The sequence below is a fragment of the Myotis brandtii genome, unplaced genomic scaffold, assembly GCF_000412655.1.
Source record: "Myotis brandtii unplaced genomic scaffold, ASM41265v1 scaffold96, whole genome shotgun sequence".
Taxonomy (NCBI): domain Eukaryota; kingdom Metazoa; phylum Chordata; class Mammalia; order Chiroptera; family Vespertilionidae; genus Myotis; species Myotis brandtii.
The window spans coordinates 573,044-591,650 of NW_005371972.1; the positions used below are offsets into that span (position 1 = coordinate 573,044).

The 18,607-nt window shown below is 56.8% G+C and overlaps 1 protein-coding gene across 4 annotated transcripts in view; it reads left to right on the forward strand.

Moving 5' to 3' along the window:
- Positions 1-18,607, forward strand: part of LOC102249322 (kazrin) — a 328,747-nt gene that overhangs the window by 309,735 nt on the left and 405 nt on the right. For 3 of the 4 annotated variants that reach the window (XM_014533294.1, XM_005886178.2, XM_014533295.1), the window contains exons 3-8: positions 7,083-7,219; positions 8,855-9,025; positions 13,440-13,629; positions 14,027-14,157; positions 17,011-17,061; positions 18,408-18,607. The exon at positions 18,408-18,607 is cut by the window's right edge and continues 1 nt beyond it. In XM_014533294.1, coding sequence (XP_014388780.1) covers positions 7,083-7,219; positions 8,855-9,025; positions 13,440-13,629; positions 14,027-14,157; positions 17,011-17,061; positions 18,408-18,575 — 848 coding nt within the window. In that variant the 3' untranslated portion in view covers positions 18,576-18,607. The remainder of the gene's footprint in view (positions 1-7,082; positions 7,220-8,854; positions 9,026-13,439; positions 13,630-14,026; positions 14,158-17,010; positions 17,062-18,407) is intronic. The other variant, XM_014533296.1, reaches the window with a different exon arrangement.

An 18,607-nucleotide genomic window follows, 5' to 3' on the forward strand; every position in this document is an offset into this window, starting at 1 on the left:
GGTCACAGCCCAGAGGTTATCGGTGATCTGGAGCCCGTGATAGAGAAATCAGAACAGTGCCAGGGAGGATGGGAGGAGAGAGATGGAGGCACAAGGGCACATAGTCTTCCTATGCATTTTTGCTCCAAAAAGAAGAGAAATGGAATTTGAGCTGGAGAGGGAACTGGGATAGAATGGCGGTTTTCTGTTGAAGATGCGAGAGAGAATTGCTTGTTTGTGTGACCCTGGGAAAAACCCAGCGGAGGCTTTAGTCATTCATGTGCGAGTCAGTCGTTCAGTGTTTACTGAGGACTCACTATGTACCAGTCACTGGTCTAGATGCTGAATAGATAGTAGTGAACAAGGCAGGCCAGGCCCTGCCCCCTAAAAGCTTGTGTTGCTGGTCAGGGATGAACTTAAAAACATGTAAGTAAACCCAGTGGTCCTTCACGTGCCTTTAACCCAGTTGAGAAAGATCATCTGCTCTCTCACCGTTAGGCAGTCAGGTTGGAGTTTGCTTACCACGACGTGAGTGCACCGGTTTTTCACCGGCTGAGAGAATTGCTTCTCACTTTTGGTGAAATGGAGTTGCCCTTGGTTCCATGGAGTGCAATGGTGTTTAGCACAGCATTGACCAGAGAAGACTCTCAAACGTACCAGTTCTGATCGGTCTGAGGCAGAGCTGGCCCCCTTGCCGTGGCAGACATCTCCAATCAACCCAGATTCCTCTAAGGCAGTGGTTCTCAACCTTCCTAATGCCGCGACCCTTTAATACAGTTCCTCACGTTGTGGTGACCCCCAACCATAAAATTATTTTCGTTGCTACTTCATAACTATAATTTTGCTACTGTTATGAATCGTAATGTAAATATCTGATATGCAGGATGTATTTTCATTGTTACAAATTGAACATAATTAAAGCATAGTGCTTAATCACAAAAACAATATGTAATTATATATGTATTTTTCCGATGGTCTTAGGCGACCCCTGTGAAAGGGTCGTTCAACCCCCAAAGGGGTCTCGACCCACAGGTTGAGAACCGCTGCTCTAGTGCTTAGTGGATAGTCATGTCTGCATGGCCACAGGATTGAAAAACGAGAACCTGTGTTCCTGGTGTCTGTCTTTCCTACCCTAGCCAGGAGGTTAGAAAGGTCAGGCTGCCTAGCTTTCTAGGCTGCACTCGGAGAGAGCAGCTGTGGGGATTCTGGAAAGATCAAGGGCTTGAATGTCAAAGTCCTGGCATCGAGTGCCAGTTCAGCCACTCGCTGGCCATGTGAGCGGTCAACGCACTTTCCCAGATGGTGAGAAGAAAAGGGGTTTCCATTCGTGAGGAGCAGAGCCGCCCCAGGTCAGACCTGTGACCACCCAGGCTCTGTGGGTACAGTTTTCTCAGCTGCCCCTGGCGGCCGCCACTTGTCCACGTGCGTGGTAGGCTTCTCTCTCACCCGAGTGCCACCTGATGGGGCAAGAGCCTGCTTATTAACCTTTGTAAAGTAGGTTGAACCCTAACCTGTTCTTAACTCACCTTGCTCAGCTTTCAAACAGAAAAACAACAACAACAAACTGATACAGGCCCGTCCCGGGGCCCTAAGTCTGTGGGCGTTGAACGTGCCTCCCTGGGCTGTGCCTGCCCTGGGCCTCTCCTCCCATTCCAGCCAGTCGGGTCGGTCGAGTCAACCTGTATATTCGGAGGCCTCCTGGGGCCTGAGGTCAGGCCTGGGAGCCTGGGGAGTGGGGAGATGGGAAGAAACGATAATATGGAACGACCGCCTGCTGCTTTGAGGTGCTGGGTGATGTCACAGGGAGCCTTGGCCGCTGGGGAACTTGCTCAGAGGAGTCCCGTGCAGTGTCTCAGGCCCTCCAGCTGGTGATGGGCAGAGACTGGACTGGAGTCCAGGGCCCTGTGTGTCTGAACGTGTGTCTCTCTGAACTTCCCTCCTCCCCAAGTGCTCGAGGTCTGCCCCTGCTAGTTCACTCGGGATGCGCAAGTCTGTTCTGTATCAAGCAGAAATGGCTATACGGTCAGTCCCCATTTTACAGATGAGGAAACTGAGGATTTGATAGGCAGACTCCAAAACCAGTGCTTTTAAAGCCAGCTGTGTTGGCCTAAGGTTCAGGAGGCCTGTGCTGACTGACTCTCTCTGTGTGATACTAGATATTCTCTTTCTCTCTCTTGGCCTCAGTTTCCCCGTCTGTAAAGAGAAGTTGAGCCGTAAGACCATTTTGGTGAGTTTTTATTCCGAGTGGTTTGCCAGGCCTTTCTGGCTCCCACCTTCCCACCCCTCCTTTCCCAGAATCTGTAGATGCTGAAGGCTTAACTGGACAGGAATGTTGACTGGAAGAGAAAGGGGAGCCCCCTGCTGGCAGATGCTAGGATTGTCATACTCAGACCAAGGCCTACCCCTCCCCACCTCTGAGTCTAGGTTTGTCTGGGATCCACCAGCTGGGAATGTTTACAAGGGCTCTTAGCTTTGGACCATCCTGGACCAGCCTGCGGTCTTCTGAGGCCAGACTAATGGAGATCTGACCGTGTGGAATGAGGCTGTGTCTGGGGCTGGCTGAGGATCCTGCAAGCAAGAGGGGGTGACTACACACACACCCACATACACACACACACACACACACACACCCCTCCCTCCTTCCAGCAGCCACTGAGCAGCCGTAGGGTGTGCACGAGAAGGCCAACCCGCCTTCATGGATCCCTCGGGAAGCCCCTGGGATGGTGTGGCCTCTGCAGGAACAGCGTCTCCTGGCGGGAGTGACGGTGTGAGTTTGGGGCCATCCTCTGGCTGTGCTTTCATGGAGTCAATGGAGGAGTGAAAGGGGCTCAAGGTCAGAGTCCAGGATGCAAGTCCAGGTCCACTGCTTGAGCCGTGTGGGTCTTGATGAGTAAGGGACCCTCTGCGCCTCAGTTTCCTCCTCCGTAAGGCAGGGGCAGCCCCACCCCCAGCACCAGCTCCGAGGAGCAGGTGAGGCTGACCGGGCTGTGCGGAGGTGGTTGGGGGTTGGCAGCAGGTGTTGGAGGCAGCAGGGTAGCAGGCTGGGTGGGTCCTGGGGCCAGGTGGGTGCTGTCGCTCACCACTTGGCCGGGTTCCTTAATCTCCATGGATGCCACTTCCTTGTCTGTCACTGGAATGAATTAATAAGGTGGTTGTGAGAATTCAGAGACAAAGATCCGTAAGAGACTTGAAAAGTGTCAGGCACGTGGGGATCACCTTAATGGCTAGGAAGCTGAGGCCTGGGAGTAAGTGACAGCTCAGGGACTCAGAGGCGGACAGAACCAGCACCCCCGACCCCAGGCCGATGCTCATCCCCCCGCCCATCGACATGTTGGGGGCGTGGTCATCAGAGTGGAGTGTCCTAGGACCTCAGAAGCCAAAGGACGTTCTCAGAGTCCAGCACATTCATGCTGAGGGGAAACTAGGGCTGAGAGAGGGGAAGGTGAGAACCTGGTCCCCACTCCCCAGTGAGGTTCTCACCGCAGGCACTGCCCGGGGGGCAAGGAGAAACCCCTCGTGCTCTAAAAGTACCCTGCAAAGCCCCTCTTTCCAGGCCCCCGAAGCTCTGAGTTTACCTGTTCCGTTCTCCTTGAGTATCGGCTGTGGCCTCCTTGCCTGGGCCTTGGAGGGAGGGTCTGCTTTGCCTGTGGGGAGAGGGTCAGTGCAGAGACCTCCCTGCTGTCTCCGGTCCCCACCCGCCAAGAGGGGCGTTTGCAGAAGGTGTGTGCGCTGGTGCCGCTCCACGCTGCCCTACATCTGGGCGACTCTGCTGCGGCAAGGCCCCCTCAGAAGCCTGCGAAAAGTGACATCCCCAACAAGTACCATCGACTTGGGGCTGCACCTGGGCCCTGATCACACCCCTCATCTCGTGCGTGCATCCGGCCTCCTCCCAGTTAGAAGAATAGGCCCTCCGCACACGCCCTCCCTCCCACCTCAGAGTCCCCACACGCCCAGGAGCCAGGCTAGCCTCCTTCCATGACCCCGCAGGGCCCGCCAGGCGTGACATCACCCGTCACCATGGCAGTGGTTCCACCGGCCTGGCTGCTGGAATGGGGCACGCCTGGGCGAAGCCGGTGGCTGGGAAGGCGAGCGGAGGCCGGTCATGCCTCGCAGACCTCAGCAAGTGTGAGGAATGTTTGGAGAACATCAAAAACGGTTTGAAAGCAGAAATCAAAGCATCCCTGTGATGAAGGAAGGAAGGAGGCATGTGGTGCTCATGGCGGTGTGCATGTCGCTGTATAGTGCTCATGGCCGTGTGCATGTCGCTGTATAGTGCTCATGGCCGTGTGCATGTCGCTGTGTGGTGCTCATGGCTGTATGCATGTCGCTGTGTGGTGCTCATGGCTGTATGCATGTCGCTGTGTGGTGCTCATGGCTGTATGCATGTCGCTGTGTGGTGCTCATGGCTGTATGCATGTCGCTGTGTGGTGCTCATGGCTGTATGCATGTCGCTGTGTGGTGCTCATGGCTGTATGCATGTCGCTGTGTGGTGCTCATGGCTGTATGCATGTCGCTGTGTGGTGCTCATGGCTGTATGCATGTCGCTGTGTGGTGCTCATGGCTGTATGCATGTCGCTGTGTGGTGCTCATGGCTGTATGCATGTCGCTGTGTGGTGCTCATGGCTGTATGCATGTCGCTGTGTGGACCATGTGCATGTCGCTGTGTGGTGCTCATGGCCGTGTGCATGTCGCTGTGTGGTGCTCATGGCCGTGTGCATGTCGCTGTGTGGTGCTCATGGCTGTGCATGTTGCTGTGCGGTGCTCATGGCTGTATGCATGTCGCTGTGTGGTGCTCATGGCTGTGCATGTCGCTGTGTGGTGCTCATGGCCGTATGCATGTCGCTGTGTGGTGCTCATGGCCGTGTGCATGTCGCTGTGTGATGCTCATGGCCGTGTGCATGTCGCTGTGTGCTCATGGCCGTGTGCATGTCGCTGTGTGGTGCTCATGGCTGTGTGCATGTCGCTGAGGTCATTTCTTGGGGGGTTCCCTGCCAAACCTTGTTTCTTAAGTAGTTACAATAGCAGCGCCCTCTGTAGCGACACCCCATGTGATGGAGGCGACAGTAACGTCATTCCGGCTCCGTGGGGACCACACCCACTTCCCCACCCCTCCCCAACCCCGGTGCAGGGTCTCCGTGCTCCCAGGCCCTGCTCCTCTGCGTGCAGTTTCTCAAGCAGGTGGTGGACACGTGGCTTCTGACAGGCAGGCGGGGGCACGGCGCCTTCTATGTTCCCACCGTGGTTCCAGAGGCGCCTTATCGGCGTTGGCAGGTGGTCTTCCCTTGGCGCTCGTGCCCAGAGACCCAGCGCTCGTGTTTCTCGTCCTCGGCCTGGCAGGCTGCAGCCCAGCAGTGGGCAGAGCCCAGAGCGGAGAGCCTGTGGGACGGAACCTCAGCGGAGCCCTTTGTGGGAGGAGTGATGGCACTTCCCACGCCTACCTTGTGGCAGGAGTGCGCTGGGCTGCATGTAACGGGAAATCCCATAGACAGGGGGGTTTCTTTTTCTCCTGTTCTAATGAATTCTGGCCTGGGTAATGCACCAGCAGTCCAGGCTCCTTCTGTCGGTCTGTCTGCCCCCCGGTTTCAGCCTGTGTCTCCATCTTGGTGCTCGAACACACAGCCGTGCTCCCAGCAGGAAGGCAATGGGAGGGAGACGCTGTGACCTTTTCTGTAAAGAGCGCAGCGGATCGCCCAGTAGACATCTGTGTGCATCTCAGTTGCCAGAACTGGGACACGTGCCCCTCCAGCTGCAAGGGAGCTTGGGAAGCTGTGTTGTAACTGGGCACAAGCAAACATGGGGTTCTCTTGGGAAGAAGGAGGGCAGACAGAGACTCGGGTCACCCATGCGCATAGGGGCTTGTCTCCTCGATCAGACCTGCCACCACCCAAAAGATGGGGACCCTGTCTTGCTCAGCCCTGTCCCCTCCAGGCATGGAGCCTGGCACCCAGAAGATGCTTAACAAATAGTGGGGGGGAAGGGGGGCAGCTCCCGCTCTCGTCAGAGGGGGAGCTACTAATCTGAAGGCAGAGGCCTGGCCCTTGCTCTCAGGGAACCCCCAGTCATAGCCGCCGCCCCCTACGGAGGCCACCAGCACAGACGTGTGCTCGTGTCAGCCCTCTTCGATGGCGGAACAGCCAGCAGCACGCAGCTCCTGCAGCGCGTGCACAGTGCGAGGGGTTGGCGCAGTGGGCGGTCCGTGGAGGCCGCAGCGTCACGCCCTCCGCAGCCACTTGGCAAAAGGGAAGGAAGCCCAGCGGGGCTATGAGGGGGAGATCCCCTCCCGAAGCTCCAGTCCCGAGAGGAAGTCTGGTTCCCACCCAGGTGAGGCGGAGGGAGGTACATCAGAGCCCAGGGGGGTTCATTTCCAACCAGAGGGCAGAGGGGTGACCCCCACGGGAGCCCATGAGACCTGCTTGGCAGCCGCTTCTCTCCACTGGCACAGAGAGCCCGCCCACGGCTCCCGGGACGCCACGGCGGTCACTTCGCATGGGTCAGTGGCCTCCCTCGGAGCCACCCCCTGGCGCTTCCCTCTGGTTCTCACACCCCACCGGTCCCAGGCTCCCCAGGCCTCCGGCTCCTTCACATTGGGGACCAGCCAGTTCAGAGCAGGGATAGATGGGTCATCAAAAACGTGCCGCCCTCGTTGGATCAATAAAACTGAGAGGTGACAATAGGGACTCTATCAACAGACAGGCCTGGGTTCGAATCCTGAGAGTGCCACGGAGTGACCTGGGAGCTTGGGGGAGAAGCTTCATGTCTCTGGACCCTGTTTCCTCATCTGTTAAACAGGGGATCGATGCCCTAGCTGGTTTTTCTCAGTGGATAGCGCCTCCGCCTGTGGACTGAAGGGTCCCAGGTTCAATTCTGGTCAAGGTCACGTGCCCAGGTAGCGGGCTTGATCCCCAATAGGGGGCAGCTGATCAATGATTCTCATCATCTTATCAATGATGTTTCTCCCTCTCCCTCGCCCTTGCTCTCTGAAATCAAAAAAATATATATTTAAAAACCGGGGGTGGGGGGGTGTCGAAATAGGGTCCCTCTTCAGCGTTCGGGGCCGGCAGACAACCAGGATCCCAGGACTAACGCGCTCTTCTGTCCCCCAGCCATGAAAGCCGACCGGAAGCGCCTGAAGGGCGAGAAGACGGACCTGGTGAGCCAGATGCAGCAGCTGTACGCCACGCTGGAGAGCCGCGAGGAGCAGCTGCGGGACTTCATCCGGAACTACGAGCAGCACCGCAAGGTCAGGGCCCCCTCCCCTCCCCGGACACCGGCTCTCCCCACGCCCGGCCCGGGGGTGGCCTCTCCCACCCCCCTTGGGAGAGACTCTGCTCATGTCACCTGTGGGGAGGCCTCCGACGTGTCTCACCCGGCCCAGGCACTGAGCTGAAACAGGCACAGCTCTTAGCTGAGGGCTCCGTGGCGTCGGGGCAAACACACATCGACAGGATGGCTGAGGCGGTGACAGTGGGGGCTCCGGAGACAGACTGGCCTAGGTTCAGATCCTGGCTCCCCGTGTGTGTGTCCCTGGGCATCTCAGGAACGGGGTGCAGACTTGAGGAGCTGTGTGAGGACCGTCTGCGATGGTGAGCGCAGAGCACGCCTCAGTGAGTGTTAGCTCTGGGTCTGATTCATGACACCATAACGAGGGTGTGAACAGAGAGCCGGGAGCTCCGGTGAGGCGGCAGGGACTTCTGCAGGCAGGGAGACCGTCTTGGAAGGCGTCACAGAGGAAGTGGCTGTGAGCTGGGCTCTATGGGATGAGTAGGAGTTTATGATCGGCTAGCCGAGGAGCTTGGTTCACCAATTGTGGGTGACAGGGTTGTTAGACGAGGCAGGATGGCCGCCTCTCCGTGGTCCCGGGCCACATGGAGACCTGGAGGTTAGCTCCTGACGTGGAGAACGGGAAGGCCATGGCCGGGCAGCTGGGCAGGGCCCCCTGTGGGGACCGTCCTCTGGGGAAGGACACCTGCGGTCCTGAACCTGGGCTCTGGGCATCAGAGGTCGGGCCCCCGATTCGGCTGCGTGTTCCTTGCCTGCTAACTTGGCTCCGGATGACACAGCGGAGCTCCTGCGAGGGGCCCAGCCCGGAGCAGGGCCAGGTGCCTGGCCGGGAACTGTGCCAAGGGGTCCAGCCTGTGTCATCGGGGGCTGTGACCCTGTGGGGGGGTGGCAGGGCCCCTGGCAGCCACGGGGACTGGGCTGCAGGCGTCTCCTTCTCTGTCACATACATGTGACCAAACAACAAAACAAAGCCTCAGACCCACAACTGACCCTAACGTTTGTCGGACTCTGTTTAAATGTTTCCCTCACATGAACTCAATCTTTATAATAATTCTTTGAAACAAATAGTATTGGCCCCTTCCCCCCAATTTTTCAGAAATATTTTATTGATTCCAGAGAGGAAGGGAGAAGGAGAGATAGAAACCTCAACGATGAGAGAGAATCATCCATTGGCTGCCTCCTGCATGTCCCACACTGGGGATAGAGCCTGCAACCTGGGCAGGTGCCCTGACCGGGAATCAAACCGTGGCCTCCTGGTTCCTAGGTTGACACTCAACCACTGAGCCATGCTGGCTGGCTCCCCCACCCCCCCCATTTTAAATACAGAGAAAGCAAGACTGGATGAAGTCAAACAACTTCCCTGAGACAAACATTTGCTCAGTGAGTCACTGAAAAATGTTTCCTGAGCCTCTGCCAAGGGTTTGTGTCTGTTCCCATCTCCCCGTAGTTTGTGGCATGGCTGGGACTCGAACCCAGGGCTTTCCCACTGCAGAGCCTTCTGTGGTCGGGGGTCAAGGCCCCTCAGGATATATCTGGGCCATGAGGAGGCCATGCACTCCCCATGTGACACCCTGCTCCCCCCCACCCCCCGCAGGAGAGCGAGGATGCCGTCAAAGCTCTGGCCAAGGAGAAGGACCTGCTGGAGCGGGAGAAGTGGGAGCTCCGGCGCCAAGCCAAGGAGGCCACGGACCACGCCACGGCGCTGCGCTCCCAGCTGGACCTCAAGGACAACCGGATGAAGGAGCTGGAGGCTGAGCTGGCCATGGTGAGCCCCTCCCCTCCCTGCCCTGCCTTCACACACGCAGGGCAGTGGGACTTGTGCTGGGAGACATGGTGCAGAGAATCCTGGAGTGGAGTGGAGTCAGGCAGAGCAGGACCCAGGAGGGGAAGGGGCTGGGGGCGGGGTCTGTGATGATTGGCATCTTCTTCCCACATCAACCCCTGAGCCTGGGGCAGTCTCTCACCCACCTGCCTGGGCCTGGGGCATGGGGTGCTGGGAGACCATCCACTCTTCCGCACTCCCCAGGCTACTGCAAAAATAAAAGCCCATTTTTTAAAAAATAGATTTGTTTAGGAAAACATTTGGGAGGAAATACACAAAAAAAATTAACAATGGTTACCTCTGGGTACTAGGATTACAAGTGAGTTTTATTTTCCTGTGTGTGTGCGCGTGCGCGCGCCCACACCTGTTATTTTCATCTACAGTGAGAATGTCTTATTTGGGTTGTCAAGGGGAAAAGTGTTACTTTTTTCTAATCCAAAACAAACCTTCAAAATACACCCCAAAACTGTTTACTGCGGTGACCCACAGCCCGCACATGGAAGCAGAGAGCCATGGTGTGTCTGGGCCTGGCTGAAACACCGAGGCCCAGAGCCCTGAAGTTTGCTCCGCCTGCTCCTGTGTGGCCTTGGGCCGCTCACTGCACTTCTCTGGGCTTCAGTGCCCTTTATCTGGAACTAGGTGGGGCTGAGGGTCTTCATCCCGCCCTGTCTGCCCCACCAAGTGGCAGGGAAACACTTGGGAGCCCTGAGGGCTGGGGAGGGCTGCCTGGCTCCATGTTCGCCTGCAGAGCACAGATGCGTGCTGACAGTGTGGTTACAGCCGTGGGTTCCAGGTTCGAATCCAGCCTGTCACTTTCTAGCTGTGTGACCTTATGCAGGACCCGTCACCTCTCTGAGCCTCGGTTTCATCCGGTCTAAATAGGGTAATGGCCTGTGTCTCCTGGGGCTCTTGGGAGGATGTCAATGAAATAACGCCAGGGATGTGCTTAGTACGGTGCCTGCACATGGTGATGGATGATATGAGACAAAGGTTTTCTACAGTCACTTCCTTCCAGACCGCCCTGGTCAGGATCCATGGGTCCCTCTTGGGACCAGCTCAGCCCCTACTTACCTCCTGGGTCTCCTTGTCCGATGCTGACCCCTAGTGGTGAGGACTGCCCAGGCCCGGAGGAAGCTGCTGCTGTCAGTCCCCTTTGGGGTGGAGGTGGGGTCAGCGGTGCTGGTGCCTCTGCTGCCCGCCTGTTCTCCCAGGTCTGCCCAGTGCCCTGGGACAGACAGACATGTCTTCCTTGCCTGGGAGCACTGGCCTCAAGCATCCTAGGAAATTCCAGGGTCTTTCAGGGTTGCGAGCCAGAGCGCCTCTGCTCCCGCAGTCCCCATGCCCAGACCACTAAAACTCAGGTCCCCGCCTCCTCCTTCTGGCAGGCATCAGACCCCTCTGCTAAGTGTGAAGAGTTAGAGTGAATGTCTGCAGCTCAGGGCGATGGCTTTGTTATAACAAGAAGGAGGGCTCGAACGCAGAGGGAAGGGGCTTTCCTAAGAGCCCTGACCGCCCCTGTGTTGTTGGGGTGTCCACCGCCATCTGCAGGATTCACCACCTGGAGGCCTCCGGGGCTGCCTGCGCCAGGCGGTGTGATCCAGCTCCCCTCCTGCACTGCTGGCCGGGCGATACCAGAGGGGAGGTACCATCCTGCAGGTACCCCTTTACGTACTTGGCTTAAAACTGCAGGAAGCAACTCTGGCTTGTGTAAGCGCACAGGCACACATTGGAGGAAATCAGGAGCTCACGGGCCCAGTGTGTGTGCAGGTTTTTAGCTTTTTATTGATTTCAGAGAGGACTGAAGAGGGAGAGAGACAGAAACATCCATGATGAGAGAGAATCATCGATCAGCTGCCTCCTGCAGGGCCGCCCACTGGGAACTAAGCCTGCAACCCGGGCATATGCCCGGACCTGGAATCAAACTATGACCTCCCTGTTCATAGGGATGCTCAGCCACTGGGCCATGCCAGCTGGGCAAGCATGCAGGTTTTAATAAGACTTCACGCTCACCTGCAGCTCCCCTCTCCGTCATAGCTGTGCCCGAGGGTTAAAGTCGTGGGCGGGCAGTTTGGGAGAGGATCCTGTGCTCCATCCTCAGGACCAGCCTAGAGAGACACCCCGCCCCTCACCACCACCCCCACCCCCGGTTGTCAGGAAGCAGTGATGTCGAGCTGCCTGCTGAGTTAGAAGGGGCCATTCCAAGTCCCCGGCAGGTCAGGCTCCGCCTGGGAGAAGAAAGCCGGTGGGGCCCGGAGAGCAGCCCTGCCCGGGCCTCTCTCTGCGATGCCATAACTGGCCGGGCTGCTTGTTTCAGGGGCCGCTGGGCTTCCCTCGCTTCCCAGGTGTGGGGCTGGGAATGCTGCGAGAGGGCGAGCGGGGGGTTAACTGCACAGATGGCAGACCCGCCCGGGTGCTCATTGCTCCCCCTGAGTCCACCTTCAGGGCAGCCAAGATGGATTGGGCGGGAGGAAGGGAGCGGGCATCCCCCCAGGAGCAGCTGCCAGGACGGAGAATCCGGACGCACATGCACGTGGCGGGGAAAGCAGGTGTGGTGCCGAGTGAGGTGCGGGGTCCGGGAGACGGGGGTCTGTGTGAAGCGGGGCTGCTGCAAGCACACAGCAGCTCTGAGCCACGCCGGCCTCGCTCGCTCCTGCGGCAGAGGGATTGCCCCTGGTCCTGGTCTGCGTCGTTTATGCTGGTTTTCCTGTCCCAGCGGAGGGTGGGCACCTGGGAACCCACAAGGGGCTCAGTCAGACACCCAGGCTTGGAGCCCAGCTTGGATGCTGTGCCTGCTGTGCATCTTGGAGAAGTCACTGAACCTCTCTGAGCTTCTAGTTTCTCCTCCATCAAGCACAGATAATGGCACACTCCCTACTTGAGACCCAGGCTGTCACACTGAGCACACGAAGGTTTCCTAAGCAAGGGAGGAGATGATTACCTGGCTCAGGGGTGGGGCTGACACCCTCAACTTGACCTCCCTCTGCCATATAGGTTTATATTCCCCAGGGGCTGGTGGTGGAAGGGAGGTGATTTCACAGACTCCTGGGGTGTCTGAGCTGGAGAGAACCCTAACGATCGCTTGGTCCAGGCTTTCCATTATACAGATGTGGAAACTGAGGCTCAGAGAGGGCGGGGACTTATCTAAAATAACAGCTGGTTCGCATGATGAGGCTCTATCAGGCTTGAGGCCAAGGACTGTCTGTTTATGGGCTGGAATCTCCGCTCTGCCAGAGGAGCCTGAGGCCTTAGGGAAGGTATGGGAAGTTCTGGAGCAGGAGAGAGGAGGTGAAGTCTTTCATTGCATCTGCGTTCATGTCAGGGGCGAAGCCAGCACTCACGGTGGCTCTGCCATCTGTAACGACCCCCTGGGCATCAGATTCACCGGCGAGCTCAGCGCAAGCCCCTTGGGCCCCTCCGCGTGTCCCCTCTGCCCTGTGTGAGCCGGGGGAGCCAGCCGGGAAGTGGAAATAGACTGTGATGAATATGGATTAATACATTAATACGTGCCTTTTTTCTCCCCAAAATAATCTGCTATTGTTTCTGATAAAACCCCACATATCCTGGGGGGAGGTAACCGAAAGCTGACAGAGACCTGTCACCGCCTGAGGAAAGGACGAGCTGTCCGACCACACACCGCCCTGACTCAGCCCACCCTGTCCCTGGGCTTCCCGTGTCCCATGCCCCTCGCCCCGTGGCCCTCAGAGCCAGGGGAGGAGTGGCCGCCCCAGTACGCTGTACGCTGCACCTTGTGAAGGGAGATCACAGGTTGAATTTGGGAGGAGCTAAGGTGATGGAAGCCAAAACACCGTTTTCTTACAATGTCCTTCAAGTCCCAGCCAGTCCTCAGAGAACCCAAAAGAATGGGTGATAGTGTGTGTGTGTGTGTGTGTGTGTGTGTGTGTGTGTGTGTAGGGTGGGGGCCTCTTTCTCTCCGTATTGCTGGTCTCACTTGAGTGTCAGGATCTAAGGCAGGGGTCCTCAAACTTTTTAAACAGGGGGCCAGTTCACTGTCCCTCAGACCGTTGGAGGGCCGGACTATAGTTTAAGAAAAAACTATGAACAAATTCCTATGCACGCTGCACATATCTTATTTTGAAGTAAAAAACAAAACAAAACGGGAACAAATACAATATTTGTATTTGCATGTGGCCCGCGGGCCGTAGTTTGAGGACCCCTGATCTATGGTGTAACCCAGGGGAGGCCTGCCGTGCAGGTGCTTGGCTTACTGACTGGCACTCACGCAGCCGGCGATGCCCAGGCCAGGGGCCAGTTTGTGGTTTTCTCATGATGGTGGGCGGTGGCCGAGCAGCCGGCCACGAGGTCACGGCGTCCTCTTGTTCCCTGGCTCTTTCTCCAGGCCAAGCAGTCCCTAGCTACGCTGACCAAGGACGTCCCCAAGCGGCATTCACTCGCCATGCCAGGCGAGACCGTGCTCAACGGCAACCAGGAGTGGGTGGTGCAGGCGGACCTGCCGCTGACCGCAGCCATCCGGCAGAGCCAGCAGACGCTCTACCACTCGCACCCCCCGCACCCTGCAGACCGGCAAGGTGGGTCCTGGCCGGCAGGCCCAGCCACAGCGGTGGGGCTGCTTGGAGGTCCTCTGACCCAGTAGGGAAGGCAGTTTCTCCATCTCCACTGTAGCTGCTTAGGCGAGTGTGGGGCCCCAGGCCCAGATAACTGAGGTCCCTGGGAGCTCCGCCTCTTCCTCTCCCTCACCCGGGTTAAGAGGGGGCCTACGTGGACCCAGAGGCGATGATGGGAGGTTCTTTCTGGAAACTGCTCTCTGATGGCTGCAGAACGGAGGGGCGGAGAGCTGGGCAGGGGTCTTCTCAACAGCTCAGTGTTCTCCTGGGTGTAACGGGGCGCTGGCGCCATCGCCTGCAAGGCAGTCAAGGTGAGGCCATTCTCTCCATCCCTCACTCACCAGCTGTCCCTGCTTTCCAGCGGTCAGGGTGAGCCCCTGCCACTCCCGGCAGCCTTCCGTCATCTCCGACGCGTCTGCCGCCGAAGGCGACCGGTCATCCACGCCAAGCGACATCAACTCCCCTCGCCACCGGACGCACTCCCTCTGCAACGTAAGGCCAGCAGCAGCGGGGCCTGGGCCCTGCCCGGAAACCGCGGGGGCGGGCGGAGGGCTGAAGACGCACTCGCTCTTTCCTCTCGTCCACCCAGGGAGCACTCTGGCGGAGGCATTTCCTGTTCTGTTCTTTCCTTTTGCAAGAAGAGATGGATGTGGGGAGAGAAAGAAAGGAGGCCCATTTGCTCCTTGTGTCCGGGAGGGCAAGGAAAATCCAGAGGAAGGCGGGCCTGGGTCGGCGTGGGGTCTGTGCAGCCCGGGGTCCCCTCTGGTGGGCTGGGTGAGACCGCGGGCCCTCCTCCCAGACGTCAGCCTTCCCAGCACGCTGCCTTTCCCTGTAGGGCCGGCTCTCCGTCTTCATCCAGGAATGAGCCCCAATGTTTTGACTCTCAGAAGCCTTGGCACGTTTTGTCATGAATTTGTTCTAAGTTCGTTGGCTCTGCTTATGTAATCGGACACGGCTTGATTGCATACTGGGGCCAGCTACCAAGAGGCACATGTCCCCAGCCCCCTACCTCTTGATGACTAGTAGGGCGACAGACAGGCTCCCAAGGAGTGAGAGGGTGAACGAAGGTGGGTCAGGGGTCTGAGGACTGGACGCCGCCGTGTCTAGGCTCCAACATGAAATATTGGGGTCGGGTGTGGGGGCCACTCTCCATTCCTGGTCCATCACGCGGTTGGCAATAACCGGGCTCCCCTGCCACACAGTGAAGACAGAGGCACACTAGCGTAGGTCTTCAAATGCGTGGGAAGGCTTTCTCAAAACCTCAGTCCATGTTGCTGCATTAACCAGCGAGATAGGTAATAAAAAAGAAATGAGGCGAATATAGTGGGGAAGAAAGACAAAAGAACCATCACTTGCCGGCGATATGATTATCTACCTGGGAAACGCAAGAGAATAACCTTGAAAAGCCATTAGAACTAATAATAAGCTAGTACATAACAGTGCTGGTTGAAAATCAATTTATAAAAAATCAGTAACGTTTCTATATACAAGTAATCATAATGGAAACATTTTTTCCTATCTGCACTAACAATGAAAAGTGCTTATAAAAATAGCTGAGGCTCAACTTAAGTTGCTGCGTGGGCAGCGGGATTGCTGGCCCGGGGCCCTATTCAGCCCACATCGTAATGGGGAGGAGGTCGCCTGCGGGCCTGGGGCCCCACCAGGGGCTGGGATTCTTTCCTGACTGGGGCCTTATGAAAGGAAGCAGTGTGTTCTCTCGTCCCCAGGAGAGCACCCTGCTGACAAAGGCTGTCTTGGCTGACAGAGCCAAGGTGAAGAAGGTGGACCACTGCTAGTAGAGGGGCTCTGACGTCTAGTCTCTGGTTCGGAGCGGCCACTGTTATGTTGTACCCACAGCCAGCATCTTACAGCGCACCCAGAACCTTCTGGTGTCTGTGCACAGCCCCAAGGAGAATCCTTCGCAAGGGCCTTTTTTTTTGTCTCCCCTTGTTGGGCCCATAGTGGCCCTGACAGCCAAAATGCCGTTGGAAAATCCAATCTGCAGAAAGGGTTCTCTAAAAGCCTCTTGAATTGCATTGGCACAGGCCTTGCCTTTTGCCCAACTTGGCCCTGGCGCATTGATTTCCAAGGTCACCTCCCACAGGGCCCTGCAGCGGGACGCGGGGGCTTTGGTAAGCCAGTTGTCTGGGTACAGGCATATCAGCGGGCACCGGCCTCATTCTCTTCCCCATACACTGGGCAAAGATGGCCAGCCCTACCCACAGTAAACCTGTTTTAGGTGCCTGCCGTGAATTCTGTTTGTGCATCTTGAGATAGGACTAAAGACTAAACTACCATTTGTTCCCTTCCCACCCTCCCTCAACCACCTTCATGCCACATATCAACAGACGTGCACACAGGTGAGCCAGGAAGAGCCTGAACATAGCTCCAGGGAACCCTTTATTCTCAGGCATTTGACCTGACAACAGCAAGAACAGCCCAGTCTGGACTAAGGACACCCCCCCCACACGTCCCCTCGGTCTCTGGCCATTAATTTAGAGCAGAGGTGGCTGGCGTCTGAGCACAGAGAGGTTGGAGAAAGTTGATGGACAGGGCAAGTGACTCGGACTTTGTTTCTTCATGGGCACTTTGCCTGCAATTCTGGAAACAACCACCAGGGGACTCCCTGGTAATGGCTTTTATGATCAAAATGACCCGTTTGCCCCCAGAAACAAAACTGATTCTGGGTTTTGTTTCCTTTTTGTGTTGTATGTTTCCTTTTGTTCTCCACTTTTGTACACTATAGGAAGGAGAACTGGCCCAGGAGGAACCAGACTGTCCCAAATGTGTATTGTATTTCTGCTTTTAATTAACTCGGTGCTGCTGGACCGTCTGGAGCCTGTGAATCTGTAAATCAGGCTGATGCGTCCTGCCCTTCCACAGAATACGAGATTCATTGTGTTTGAGGAGTTAGAGGTTACAGTTTCCTGAGTCTTCCTGTTCCAAAATTCTTTATTTTTGTCCCTTTTTTTCTATAAAATTCTATTTCTTTAGGAAAAGCACCAAGTATAACCAACCTCCAGTTCTAACACAATGGACCAATTGGGGCAGGAACTTAGAAGCCTTTGAGTAACTGATTTGTTGGTCAGAGGGTATTGGGGGTCGAGAACAGGCAGGGGAGCACCCCGGGGCCTCGGGCTAGGCGCCCTGATCCAGACAGCCTCTCAGTGAGCCCCAGGCCCTCCCCACTGAGCCCTGCCGGAGTGTCTGCTTCAGGGGTGAGGGTGGGTTCCCTACCTAGAGGCAAGGTGGTCCCTAAGGGATGGCTTCCTTTCACGGACCATCTCTGCTCTCATGTGGCCTGTGTGTCTGCTGTTTCATCTTTCTCTTCTCCTTTGGCCACAGGGCGACAGTCCCGGCCCAGTTCAGAAGAACCTGCACAACCCCATTGTACAGGTAGGTGTGCCTTCCCTGGGTTCTTGGGCCCTCCCTTCTCCCCTGACCATGCCTTCATCCCTTGTTCCCCTGGGCCCGTGGCATCCCCCCTTCCATACTGGGGCACCCAAAGCAGAGAGGAGTTAAGGAGTCACATGTGGTTGGGGCCCGAGTCAGGCTTCCCACCTGGGTCTGCCCTTCCGTGCTCTCTCTGGACCTGTAAACCTACTAAGTGCATCACACAACCTCCATCCTGCTGCCCTGGTAGTGTCTTCTCTTGGCAGCCAAAGTCTGATGAGCCAAGCCATGAGCTCATGGGGCCCCTCCTTGCAGGAAACTTTTATTCATTTTTAACATTTCAGTATTCTATCATCAGGGTGAGGAGGGGATCTGCAGGGAGGAAAGTGACATGAATGTGGGGGTCAGAGGGGTCTCTAGGATCAGTTTTCTAGTCCCAGGGTTCACACATGCTGGTCTCTGCAAGTCCCATCAGGGTCCACCAGGGAAGTGTTTCAAATGTGGATTACTGGGCCCTTCACCCTGGAGAGCTGGATCCACCACATGAGGGTTGGGCCTGGGATTCAGGGAACATATTTTAGGAACCATTAGTCTAGTCCAGTGGTCGGCAAACTCATTAGTCAACAGAGCCAAATTTTTTAAACTTAAACTATATAGGTAGGTACATTGTTATTAACTTAATTAGGGTACTCCTAAGGCTTAGGAAGAGCCACACTCAAGGGGACAAAGAGCCGCATGTGGCTCGCGAGCCACAGTTTGCCGACCACGGGTCTAGTCTGAGCCCTGCCTTTTTGACAGAGAATGGTACCCCATGGCTGTACAAAGCTCTCCGGCAGACACCAGCCCCCAACCCCCGTAGTTATCCCATCATCAGATCTAGACCCCAAGCCCCCGCCTCCCCACTCGACCTTGGCCAGTCCTGCTTCTTGTCCGGGGACTTCAGATTCAAGGTCCTTGCCCTTGGCGGACACAAAGCTCCGGTTTCCTCCGTCCTCACTCTCCAGGCTCCCAGGCCCCCTTTTCCACGGGGGCTTTTTCACAGGGAAGGTGTGCCCTTGCTCAGTGCTCCTGTGGCCGGGCCATGGCCCAGTGCATGGTCACACTCCTGCAAGCCCTCAGGAGGTACCAGTAAGGTTGTGGGCAAACACCAGCTCGCCGTTGTGGAATGTTTATTATGCATTTTTATCCACTTTAGTGACATTCTCATGACAGTCTTGGGTGGGTCCTACTGTTGTCCCTGAGGGTCCCTAACTGGCCCAAGATCCCTGGCTGAGTGCAGGCAGACCTGACCACTGGAGGCTCCGCCCCCTATGCCCCTCCCCAGCATCTCTGCCGCTTGGCCGGAACAGTCACTAGAGGATCTTGAAGACCAAAAACGGAAAAAGAAGAAAGAGAAGATGGGATTTGGCTCCATCTCCCGCGTCTTCGCCAGAGGGAAGCAGCGGAAGTCCCTCGACCCCGGCCTGTTTGATGGTACCGCCCCTGATTATTACATAGAGGAGGACGCGGACTGGTGATACCCGCCTCCCTGCGCCCGCCGCCCGGCGGG